The sequence below is a fragment of the Pangasianodon hypophthalmus genome, chromosome 4, assembly GCF_027358585.1.
Source record: "Pangasianodon hypophthalmus isolate fPanHyp1 chromosome 4, fPanHyp1.pri, whole genome shotgun sequence".
NCBI classification, from domain to species: Eukaryota; Metazoa; Chordata; class Actinopteri; order Siluriformes; family Pangasiidae; genus Pangasianodon; species Pangasianodon hypophthalmus.
The window spans coordinates 25,688,320-25,701,623 of NC_069713.1; the positions used below are offsets into that span (position 1 = coordinate 25,688,320).

The following is a 13,304-nucleotide window of genomic DNA, read 5'->3' on the forward strand; positions in this document are numbered from 1 at the left end:
ATTAAAGAAGAGCAGTACTAAGATATCAGTTTCTGATATTGTATTCATTCATCTGTTAACATTCTTCTTAATGATTTCTTTAGAAGTCTGTTTATGTTTGGTTATATTTTCCACTACATGAACAATAAATTAATTTTTATGTGACCCGTCCATGCTCACATGCAGTATTTCAGAATTCAGTGAATTTTCAGAGCATAGCATTTACAAATTTTTGACCTCTTGCTATGTTGATACGGGAGCCACCGGAAAACGAAGTCTTTCTGCTTTTTTCAACTGGCAGAAAAGCCAATTCACTGAAGGGGAAAGGGCGCAGGACATGAAAGATGTGCCTTTGTTTCTGGTAGCTGTTACTTTTGCTTCACACTGACTTTATCTAAGTGAACTTTGGCCTGCGAAATTCTGAACTCAGGCTTGCAAGCCAGTAAAAAAAAGTGGGACTGTGATCTTGCTGCTAATTATTATGTAGCGGTCACACTAGATTTTGACTTTTTTAAAAATATTTATTTATTTTACTTGAAAAAATATCTAGCTATTGTTATCCCTAAATTTTCACACACTCATCAGAACCAACATACTGTTGCTGTGTGCAACTTAACGCTCTCATGTAGTCAGTGACAGTATTCTACATGCTACCAAAAAAGTCTGTCTGGATCTGAGTGGGGAAAATTAAACTGTTATGCAACCGTATGCAAAACAATGATTTTGCTTTTCATTTTTTTAAATAAAGAGCTATTTTCAGAAGCAACCATTTCTCTATCAACAGGCAGGTCATTCAGAATAATAAAGCAGAGTTTGTGTCATCATTTTATATTATCTTTCAGTGTAGGCTATTTGTGAGCTTAGTATTATAAGGTTCTCTCTGGGTTAAGAATAAGAAATAGAACCTTATAATCCTAAGGCAACATATTGTCATTTTCACCCACTACATGTTTTATGATTTATGCTGTTAATTTTGTGCCATCCCGTCCACCTACACACACACACACACACACACACACACGGGTTTTTGTCCTCAAATGAATTTTTTTCTCTCTGCCCGCTAGGACTTTCTTGGTAGCATTGTTAGCACTTCTGAATGTTATTTATTAATACAGATATAGTTAGAATCACAGAAATATGTGATAGAACATACAGTTTTTTACACACATACACACTCAATGACATAAATGTAAATGATTTCTTCTAGGTAGTGTCTAAATATATACAAAGTGTATTCATTTTTTTTTTCAGAAACACTTGAAGGGCAAGGACATGGAGTTCTTGAAACAAGCAGCCAAAACTCAGTTCAACCAGGTAAGTCCCCTTCAATTTGTATCTATCCCTCCCTTCATCCATGCATCCACCACTCTTCTCTGTGTTTCTCTCTCTCCTTTATCCTTCTCATCATTACAGAAGCATCACCAGCAGTTACAATGCACACAGCAGCTGAGATAAGGAAAGCTCTTATGAAATATTTATCTAAAAGTAATCCATGAGGCTGATATATCATAGTAAAAGTGTTCCTACCTAGAGGCAAGGGTAGACCACACTCGAAGGGTACATCTCGGCTGATTCTGGAGGCTTCTCACGTGTAGTTAGAAAGGGAATGATAAATGCACACTTTCTCTGGAGCTCTGTTGCATGCACTTGCAGTAACAAATGTGTATTAGTAATTTGTAATCTGCAGTGATTTGACCTCTTTGGTCCCACTCTATTTTAAGTGTCCCACAGTACTGTGTACTTAATTAATTATCTAAGGCTTTACTTTTACTGTTACTTAGTAATGTACTTAAAAGACATAATGAGTTGGTAGTTAATTAAGGAACAAAAAACACAAAAATTGGTCCATGCTGTTAGAGGAAAATAACGACAGGATGGTGTGATGTTGCAACTACCAACTCGGAGTGGAATATTTTTGTATAACACCATGTTTATACCTCTTATACCTCAGGAATATGCCAGTGATCATATTTATTTATTACAGAAAGACACATCATGCTTTTCTGTCAGTTTATAGTTATGTTTATTATTGTGGATCGTTAGTTCACGGATTCCTAAACTTCTTTGGCAAACGACTCCAAATGGACAGTATGAAATTGCTGCGACCCCAAGCCTTGACCACCCTTCAGCATTTTTCAAATTCCAGGTTAATAATATAGGTCCACTGTAACATTTAAACATGTTATTATGTCAGTAACATAAATATGTGTAATGTAAGTGACTGAAAACCACAGGAATATTTATTGTACTGGCGTCCCAGTCTAGTGGGTAGTGTTGTGTTGTCATAGGAAAACTAATCCATGCTGGTGTGGTGTGAAACGGCCCGTTGTGAAGCAGAGGAGGCTGGGTTATACTTGGAGTGAGCAGAAGCAGCGGCAACACAAGCAGCATTGTTCACACATTCGCTGCATATCTTATGTACATCCGGAAGATTTAAAAGCAACATTCACTAGATGGTACGTCAGTCAAACTATAAAATGTTTAGTGATTTCACCAACAGTGACGTTAAACACAGTGGCCAGCTCTGTCTCTTTTTAAAACTTTCTGCCGTGGTTGTGAATGTTGTCATGGGCTGTGTCTCAAATCGAAACCTCTGACCTTACATTCAAACATATTTACTAATCTAGAAACTCACGAAGACTGGTACACAAAAGGTACACAGACCTTTTGGTACATTTAAAGGCTATGTGAGAAGTTTTTAAAATTCGAACACTAACTGTAATAGGAAAATGGTTTAGAATAGTACATAAGAATTTGGGATGCAACACTAGTTTCCTTAGTGGAGGTAGATTGACAGGGAAGTTTGTCCATTTTATTGTTAAACTACACTAGTGCAGCATGTGAGTATAGTGAAAAAGACTGAAATAACATGCACTATATTAATTTAAATGTGGCATGTCTGAATGTAACTCCCAGTAACATTTCAAAATATTAGCACACAAAAGCTGATATTTCTAATATTAATTTGTAAAGGAAATGAATGAAGCAAAAGAGGATGAGTTTCTCTCACAGTTATGTTTGTAAACAAAGCGACCTTGCAAAGCGACTAGGGGTCGCAGCCCCTAGTTAGTTCCTTTTATTACTTATGTTATAGCAGTTATAAACAGATGTTCTCTCACTTTTTTCCTCTCTACTGACATTAATAAGAAAAAAAGCAATGAGAAACCACAAAGCCCCCTTTGACCTGAAGACTTTGGAAAATTAAAGGTTTTAAAAAGTAAAGGTTACAGTTTTACCTGTGACTGTTACGAAGTGCTGACACTAGAGACTCCTTCCATAAATGTTAAATAAATGTTTCCTCACTGAAATATCACCATGTAAACAATTCCATGTGCTTTTTAAATATATTATGTGGTGCATCTGCCAGTTGTTCCTATAGAAATGATAACAGATTTGAACAAGTGCACTAATATAAACCCTGCAGTCAGCATTACTGTCTGAGCTGCTCTTCTAGGAATTGAATTAACAATAATGTGCAAGCAAGAATGCTGTTGTACTGAGTTATCATGTGCTGATATTCAGTACAACAGCATGATTGCGAGTGTGATATTCATTTTATACAAATTTGCTGTTATACCAAATATCAGTGCTCTTGGAATGCTGCTTGTCCAATCAAATTAGTGGACCGGAACTAGCTGTTGTGTAACCTTCTGACCAATCAGAATTGAGAATATAACTGCTGTGCTGTGGTATAATTATATGTAAGAAGAACAGCATAGCATTTCTTCATGCATTTCTATCTGCCACCAAATTTGGGGCTCGTATAAACACCAATCACTTTTGCGCCACAGCCAATACTGGAAATTGGAGTTTGACACATTGCATTCCCTCTGTACTTAAAAACTGCTTAAAAACTACTTAAAAATTCTGCATCTGATGAGAAGGAATGTGTAAGAATTACACTGAATGTAAAACCATTAGATCATATCTAGTAGCTTTCTCCTGTTTTAAATGTATTAGTTTTTAATTATATGTAATGATGTAGATTGTAGAAGGAGTGCCTGTTTGGTCATTTGAATTTCTGAGGTTTTTGATATGTAAATTAATTTATTTATTTACTAATTTATTTACTTATATATGGTCCAGTAGCAACCTTAGGTCTGGTTCATGGTGAAATATCAAAGGAATCCTGTATCATCATAAAACCTCTAATTAGAGTCAGTTCACAGTTTTAGGCTTAGAGGTGCTAATATCAGTGGTTTAAGGAAAAGGTAAGGGAAAAGACACAGGATGTGAAAGACAAGGGTACTTTTGAATCATACCGGCTTTATCCAGGTGAACGCTGACCTGTGAAATCACGTATTTCGGGTTTTTGTTTTTACCATTGTGTGAAAATAAAAAAAATAGAATAAAAATGTCTAATTATAATGCATTATTGTGTCATAGCAATGGGTGTGATTATCTACATAATGTATAACTCATATGGCAAAGAATGTGGCAAAGAAATAATAGCTTCAGGAATCTTAGCTGTATCTCTGCCATCTTACATCATGGCTTCTGTGAAGTTCAGTGCTGAGTCACAGTAATTTGACGAACAGCAACTACAGTGTCTGTTTCATCTTACCCACTCACTGTCGCAGGTATTTCTCTCTGCAGTCTGTCACATGATGTACTGTCACTTTTCATTCTGTCACTCTGCGGGTTACACAGACTTATCAAGTGCTTTTCATGAAGTAAACAAAAGCAGCCCATTAGTAAAAGATTGAGAGATGACTGGTGAGCTTTTTTTCCGTCTGTGCCCCCGCACAGTATTAAAAGGCAAAAACAAAATGAAACGGCAGCAGAAACTGTACAGCATTCCAGCAGCACTGCTCAGCTCAGAGAGAGAGAGAGAGAAAACTGTGTTAAATCAGCATTCATAAATACAAGACAGGTGTGCCACGTTAATTTGCACGTCCCCCCAGACTCCCCCTAAACCACACCCCCATCTTATACGAAGACATTTTGTTTTATCTTCATCTACATAAACAACTCAGGAGTTAGGCCCCAAAGTTTAAAACTCATAATTAATCTGAAAATCTAAAACATAAAAAAAAGAATGCAATAAGGCTGATTTGACTGCGAGCCATTTTGTAGTGCTGTCTGAATTTATCTGTGAACAATTATAAGTCATGTCCAAAAGCATAATGCATTATCTAGTGTGCTAATGAAATCCCACAATGCACTGCAATAGGTTAGTGTCCAAATGATGTACCCTAGCAGGTGCAGTATACCCATAATGCTCATAAAGATGTTGGTGGGAAATAGGAGATAGGCTGCCATTTTGGACACAGTGATATTCTCTGGATTTTTTTTAAACCCATAATGCCCCATAAAACCAGTGAACGACCAATGCACACTGCTTCTGCACAAAGGTACCACAATACATAGTGGTATTTTCTGCTTCTTGTTTATGCCCAAGTCTCACCCTAGCTTCAGTGGATAATCTATGAATACTGGTGAGACACTAGCTCAATTAATACATTAAAACCACTGACAGGTGAGGTGAATAACATTGATTACACTTTCACCTGTCAAGGGGTGAAACATACTAGGCAACAAGTGACAGTCACTTCTCGAAGTGGATGTGTTGTAAGCAGAAAAAATGGGCAAGGCTAGCAAAAATGGGCAATGGGAGCGAAGGCTAGCCCATCTTGACCGATTTCACAGAAGAGCTACTGTAGCACAAACTGCTGAAAAAGTTAATGCTGGCTATGATAGAAAGGTGTCAGAACACACAGTGCATTGCAGCCTGCTGTGTATGGGTCTGCGTAGCCACAGACCGGTCAGAGTGCCCATGCTGACCCCTATCCACCGCCGAAAGCACCTAAAGTGGGCATATGAGCGTCAGAACTGGACCATGGAGCAATGGAAGAAGGTGGCCTGGTCTGATGAATCACGTTTTCTTTTACATCATGTGGACGACCGCGTGCGTGTGCGTCACTTACCGGGGGAAGAGATGACACCAGGATGCTCTATGGGAAGAAGGCAAGCTGGCGGAGGCAGTGTGATGCTCTGGGCAATGTTCTGCTGGGAAACTGTGGGCATTCATGTGGATGTTACTTTGACACGTACCACCTACCTAAACATTGCTGCAGTATTTTCAGTATTCCTAATGACAGTGGCCTCCTTCAGCAGGATAATGCTCCCTGCCACACTGCAAAAATTGTTCAGGAATGGCTTCAGGAACATGACAAAGTGTTTGAGGTGTTGACTTGGCCTCCAAATTCCCCAGATCTTAATTCGATCGAGCATCTGTGGGATGTGCTGGACAAACAAGTCCGATCCATGGAGGCCTCACATCACAACTTACAGGACTTAAAGGATCTGCTGCTAATGTCTTGGTGCCAGACACCACAGCACACCTTCAGAGGTCTTGTGGAGTCCATGCCTCAACGGGTCAGAGCTGTTTTGGCGGCACAAGGGGGACCTACACAATATTAGGCAGGTGGTTTAATGTTATGCCTGATCGATGTAAAGTGGTCTGATGAGGTTGAAACAGAAGGCGGAGATGAATGAAATAAAATAAAAATGGTGTAAGGACTCTTAGTTAATTAAAAGTAAATCAACCCAAAAAGGCCAAAAAAGTCTTGTCAGATTTATTGAATTTTTTATGATGCATGGGAAAAGTAGATATAAAAAAAAATGAACATGGGAATGTTAACCCACAGCAACTTTATTTAAAAGTGAATACTCCTCTGGTCTGTCTGTAGGCCATCGGGCAATGAGAAAAACAGCATCCCAAAATGAAATGACCCTGAAAACTCACAAGTCACAAACTCTTTTTGTGTGCTTTCTCCCAGAAAAGGGACTTTTTACATTACATAAATCAACTATATCGCTTGCCAGCTAATCATAATTTGCATTTTAATCTGATAGTTTGACATTAATTGTCTTCATGCTGTCTGACAAAATGAATAACCCAAGATGTCAAAAACCTTTGATGGCTAAAGTCCTGATAACTTTTAAAAAACACATTATCTCTCCTAGCCACTGAGGCACCTCAGGCTGATGAAGGACACACTTCTAATAATAAAGGCCTGAGAAATATGCTTTTACAGACCGGAATCGGAACAGCTGCGCATTCATGCAGTTATCCAGTAAGCCAGTCTGGTAGCAGTGCAGTGCATAAAATCATGCAGACATAGATCAATAGATGAAGACTGGAAAAAGACTAGGTGGTGTTTTCCCAATGTTCAGCAGGCCAGTTTTGATAGCCTCACATTCCTGTTCTGTTCCTCTTGACCTCAAAACGATTTAATTCATTCATTATGCACTACAAAGTAAAATATGTATACCAAAAAACTAAACTAACTCTCAACCAAACTAAAGCTGATCATTAAACTTGTGATTTCTTTCTTCAGATCTTTCAGCAGGTGGTAAATGCTGCTCTGTCCTTTTTATGTGTTTTGCTGTGTAGGAGGTGGACTGCATGCTGGTTAGGGCAGAGGGATCCATCAAATCTCCTCTTGGTCGCTTGATACCAGACACAACAAGGCTACAGCTGCTGCTGAAGATGAGGGCCAACGCCGGAGACCTGCTCCTCATTGCTGCCGGAGCCCAGGAGCGGGTGGTGTGTACTACACACATGACTACACACACTCATCATGCAGCCATAATGATACCCTTTCATTTAGCTTCATTAGAACATCCAAGTGCAGCTGCTCAGCTTGACTCAGCCACATGGTAATTCAATTCAAACTTGGAATATGACTGTCGCTTATTAATTATTTTTTTCCTACAAAACAAAATCGGAAATGATTTCTCAATCAGCCGTGTTTGTGTTCCTTTAGCTCTTTCAACTGACAGTTGGAGAGAAATGACTAGTTGGGGATATAACTGCAGCACTGGCTTAAAATCATTAGTGATTATTTTGACATTACATGGATTAGGTTTGTCAATATTGAAACTAAAAGCAATAGTGCGTAATAGTGTTCTTTAACATTCCATTAAATAATGTGCAGGTTTACAGCAATGTCCTGCATATTGTTCCACTTAGTTCACAAATCATTTTTGAAATCTTTGTTTCATTGTTGAATTTTCTCAACTTTTGTTCCTTATATTTGTACTAATTAACATTTTGTATAAGTAAAATGTTCATATTTAGTAGCTAAGTTCTGCTTCTCACATGGCTGCATCATAGCTTGACTTCATGAAAGTACAGTAGATGGTGTAAAGTCCTGAACAGTATAAAGCAAATTCCACCAAACCATGAAACGAAATCCCTCTCTTGAGTGCAGGCATCACTTCATATTTGGGCAAGGAATAAGACATTACAGAATGCACATTCAAATCATCAATACAGCCATCTGTACTTCATCAGTCCTGCATTCACATCAGTAACTATTTTGTGCCTCACATCGCTCAGATTTCTTTGTTAGTCACTAGTGGGCTTTCCTCTCTTTAATTCCCTTAACCACTTACCACTTGTTTTTTCCTGAGAGCGCCCAGCTAGTGTAGTGTGACCACACAAGTTCCACAGCGAGCCACAGAATGTATTCCCTAACCACAAATTAAAAAATGAGATGTCTTGCTCATTATGACCCCAAATCATTATTCTTACTAATAATTTCAACTTCCTTGTACCACTGTCCCTCGCTCCCATTGGTTGTTTCAAGATCATTTTGCTTTGCTTCATTTGTATAAAGTCGAACTCTGTTCAACTTTTTCCCCTGCTCATCTTTCACTCTGCTTTTACTTTATGTTGCTCTGCTGCCTCGCTGTAAATTCCCAGCTCTCATTTAAAAAAAAAAATGCCGCTTTGTTACTCTATAAAAGTTAATAATGCTCTTTGATTGTTTTAAATGAATATTGAAAGGAAGCAATTCAAACATGCTCGTAGTTAGTATTTGCTAGTGGTAAAACACCACCTGTAATTTGCTCATTAAACTGATTGAACACAGTTGATTTTCCACTGCACTAACTTGGCTGTAACAAAATAAAAAAATCATGGACCTTCTAGCCATTCTTCACGTACCACTAGACAAAAACCATGGATTCAGTAGCCTTAGGATACAAGACCAAAAAACATGGTTTTTCCTTTAAATATTTTTATATGTCTGATGGCACAGTATACTTTTTATTATTATTTTTTTCTTTCCTCACAGCGTCCACTTCTGGGGAAACTGAGATTGCAGTGTGCTGAGCTGTTGGAGGGTCGCGGTGTGCCTGTACGTGACCCTGCGGCCTTTCACTTCCTGTGGGTGGTGGACTTTCCCCTCTTTTTACCTAAAGAGGATGAACCGGAGCAACTGGAATCAGCACACCACCCCTTCACCGCACCCATTCCCGAGGATGCCCACCTGCTCTACACCCAGCCCCACAAGGTGCACTGCACTTCCACACTTTATTTCCTTTATTACAGGTACAATGTGACATAAATATGTTTATATCTAAATATCTGTGATGTGTTTTACAATATCTTGCTCTTTGAAATATTTGTGCTGTGTTTGTTGGTTGGTTTGTGAAAAGTTAGTGGTTGTGACTAAACTGATTTTACACTGTGCTGCAAGTACAGTATACAAGTACAGGATATACTGAAAAGAATGATAGTAAAGTTGTGATGCTGCAGACAAATTTCCAGAGAGGCCCTGTGATTACATAAATCTAACCCCAAAGACTCTGAATTATCACATTTTCACATTCCTTATGGGGGAATTGATACTGATTCAAACCTTTAGCACGGTTGGTGCCCATGTGTGTTTATGGCAGATTTAACATGTTTGTCACCTCCTCCGTTTCTGTCACCTCTTCCAGTTGTGTTTTATCCACACCTCTCCTTTAATTAAATCCATCCTTTTTACTATCCATTCCTCAGGTGCGTGGCCAACACTACGACTTGGTGCTGAACGGCTGCGAGGTCGGTGGCGGCTCCATCCGCATTCACAATGCCGCTCAGCAGATCTATGTCCTGGAGAACATCCTCAAAGTAAAGTATCTGCAATTTAACAAACATTGCGAAGCTGAAATGTAAGTGCCTTCTGGTTTGTGAACGCCTCTTGTGTTGGGAGTGAGCAGGTTTTTCTAGGGCAGCGCTTCACCACATGTGGTTAACACTTTCACAGCCTTCCACTGACTTACACCTCTGTCGCCGTGGTAACACTATACTATATTTAAAGCTTAAACAGTGGGTTTAGAGTCAGGTGGAAAGCAGTGTTACAGCATAGTGCTCTTATATATACATAAACAGTAGCTTGAGGTTTTCTCTCACATGACCTGGACATTTTGTTATGTTTCTGTAAAGGCACTTTTCCAAGCTTTTTTATATAACGCATGTAACAATTCTACTACTCACTTCTGTTATGTGATATTCATTTCTTTTACGTGCGATTGATTCAGTTTGATCTTTTGGTTTAATTCAGCATTATTGTCACATATGTAAGTGTGCATTATAGCAAAACTCATTTTTGGGCTACCTCAAATGCATACCATTCAACATACAATATAGAATCACCAGTCACTTTAATAGGAACACCTGTACCCCTGCTCATTCGTGCAATTATACAGTCAACCAATCATGTGACACTGGACAGTTGAAGATTGGAAAAATGTTACCTGTTAATGTTTTTCCAATTTTCAGTTGTTCACTTGTAGCCTCAGATTGCTCTTCTTTGCTGACAGGGGTGGAAACCTGATGTGGGCTTCTGCTGTTGTAGCTCATTCACCTCATGATTTGGTGTGTTGTGCATTCTGAGAAGCTTTTCTGCTCACCACAATCGTAAAGAGTTGTTATTTGAGTTACTGTAGGCTTCCTGTCAACTTGACCCAGTCTGGCCATTCTCCTCTGACCTCTGTCACAAACAAGGCGTTTCTGCTGGCAAGACTGCTACTCATTGGATTTTTTTTGTTTTTCATTCTATTCTCTATGAAATTCAAGACTGTTTTGAGTAAAAATCCTCAAAAATGAGCAGTTTCTGAAATACTCAAACTAATAACTTGCCATGGTCAGAGTCAGTGAGATGATGCTTTTCCCCATTCTCATGTTTGATGTGAAGTTTAACTGAAGCTCTTGACCTGTGTCTGCATGATTTTATGCTGCCACATGATCGGCTGAATGGATAATTGCATGCATGAGCAGGTGTATAGGAGTTCAAAGTGGCTGGTGAGTGTATGTAGAATAGGATTAAACTATAGGTGCAAATTTTTGAAGAATTTACAGTGTCCAGATGTAAAATGGTGGTGATGTTTATATAATATTGATTCAGGTACGAAGTGCCAGTGTATTTTGTTTGGCTGTAATGTAGAGTAATACAATATTAATATTTCTTAAACTGAATAAAGGATGTTCTTGTGTTGTGACCTGCTCCACTGTGTTACAGGAGGACCCGTCTCTCCTCTCTCACCTTTTGGAGGCTTTGGACTCCGGGGCCCCTCCACATGGCGGGATTGCATTAGGTAAGCTCAAACCGTGACACCTGCTACCCACCAAGATCCATCAGTTAGAAAGAAATAAGGTCATAACAGAGCGGCTGTGAGTAAAAGATTTTTTCTGAAGTTATCTCTCCATATCAGCCGCGGTCATGCTCCAAGCTAAAATTGATTGTCTGACAAAGATTACTTGGCAGAACTGCAACTCTTCTGAGGACTCGAAAGTCAAAACAAAATTGTGTCCATTTGAGAATTTTTTTTTTTTTTTGCCCGTGACTCAAAACACAAACTTTCAACCAATGCTGAAAATACGATAATAAATTGTGATAGTGTTCTGGGTGTTTTCAGAGCAGATTTACCACTTATTCTCCTCCTTTAGGTTTGGACCGGCTGGTGTCCATCATCGTGGGGGCTTCCAGCATCAGGGATGTCATCGCCTTCCCCAAGTCCTTCAGAGGTCATGACCTCATGAGCCACGCCCCCAGTTTGTTGCCAGAGGAGGAGCTGAGGCCATACCACATCTCAGTGCTCTGGCCTAGTGCTAAAAATGGACAGGGTGACAAACCCTGACTCTTCCACTGTATATCATCTTCCTGAAACTTCTTGTACCTTGACTCTCTTTGTGAAGAGAGGTAAGAGCAGGAAGCCAACTCCATTTCATGGAGAACTAGAGAAACACTGAGCAATCTCAGAGCTATCAAACCACTTTTTCTGTTAACCACCCTCTTCAGATTTCTGTAACATCTGTACTCATGTGAACATTAAAGACATTTATTCTTCTCCTTCATTCATTTCATTTTGTTCAAGACTCAGAAATGTTCCAAGCTTCTGTATTCAGAGACGGAGAGAGAGACGGAGAGAGAGACGGAGAGAGAGACGGAGAGAGAGACGGAGAGAGAGACGGAGAGAGAGACATTCCAGTAGGGGGTAGCATTGGTCTATCACGCTGCACATCCTTTGCAGATATCCTGAAGCAGAATGCATGCATATCTAACATTTCATGCTTTGGACTTCCCAGTATAGCTTCAGTTGTCTGCTGAGGGCTGATGCTTATCTACAGCAGAAGCATACTGATCTCCCACACTCGGGTCCACATATTCATTACACTGAGTGTTATTTCGGGGTTAGACCTTGTATGCTGTGTGAAAACAGAGGTGAGGTGGGGCTGCTGAATGCTGCCATTTCTCAAATTAATGATGTATATCCTCTGCCTTGCTGTGCTGTAGGCTTACATTTTAGTGAAGAAACGACATGTTGCGATGTTGCGCTTGCCAACACTGACAGGCTTGTAAGCAGATGTTCTCATTAATTCTCCAAACACACAGCTAAAGTGTACAGCGACTACTCTGTTTGGCACTGTGCATGAGTGAACTTTCTCCATCTTAGTAGAGAGGGAATCAGGCAGCTTGTACGATATAAAAACTCCTTGATGAAGAATCTCGAATAAACAGAAACTGACAGCGACTAAGATCAATCTTAATTTACTCATAGTGCGTTCCAGAAGTGATCAAATAAATGCAGAACGTGAGCGTGACTCAAGATCAGAGCTCCTTGTTCTCTCTCGACTAGTATCACCACCACCTTCAATTTCTTCACACTCTCGAACAGCCTAAATTAATCTCTCATCAGAGCTCAAAGTACAGAACAAACACAAAAGGTCAGACCAAGGACAGTCAAATTCCCCCCTCACATAAACCACTTTGAGTTAGCACACAGTGTGTGACTGCAGAGAAATTATAACCGATACCAGCTGAGAATCTTAGTCAGAGCTTAATTTGTCACTTCGTAAATCTTTCACCATTTTGTAATTTCTTGAGACAGTAAGCCAAGTGGATGTGATGAGTAGGAAGGAGCCTTTAGGTACCTGAGACACGGAGAGGGATAATGAGCTCACATTTTTGTGTTCAGAGGACTCAGAACATTAAACTTTAATCAAAGGGATATTTATAGGGTTTTGATTTTAATATTTGATTCCAATT

At 39.4% G+C, this 13,304-nt stretch overlaps 1 protein-coding gene across 1 annotated transcript in view; it reads left to right on the plus strand.

The window, feature by feature from the left end:
• Positions 1 to 12,112, plus strand: part of dars2 (aspartyl-tRNA synthetase 2, mitochondrial) — a 25,676-nt gene extending 13,564 nt beyond the window's left edge. Inside the window, exons 12-17 of the mRNA XM_026937138.3 lie at positions 1,231 to 1,293; positions 7,379 to 7,531; positions 9,066 to 9,284; positions 9,776 to 9,886; positions 11,277 to 11,352; positions 11,705 to 12,112. Coding sequence (XP_026792939.1) covers positions 1,231 to 1,293; positions 7,379 to 7,531; positions 9,066 to 9,284; positions 9,776 to 9,886; positions 11,277 to 11,352; positions 11,705 to 11,895 — 813 coding nt within the window. The 3' untranslated portion in view covers positions 11,896 to 12,112. The remainder of the gene's footprint in view (positions 1 to 1,230; positions 1,294 to 7,378; positions 7,532 to 9,065; positions 9,285 to 9,775; positions 9,887 to 11,276; positions 11,353 to 11,704) is intronic.
• The last annotated feature ends 1,192 nt before the right edge of the window (positions 12,113 to 13,304 follow it).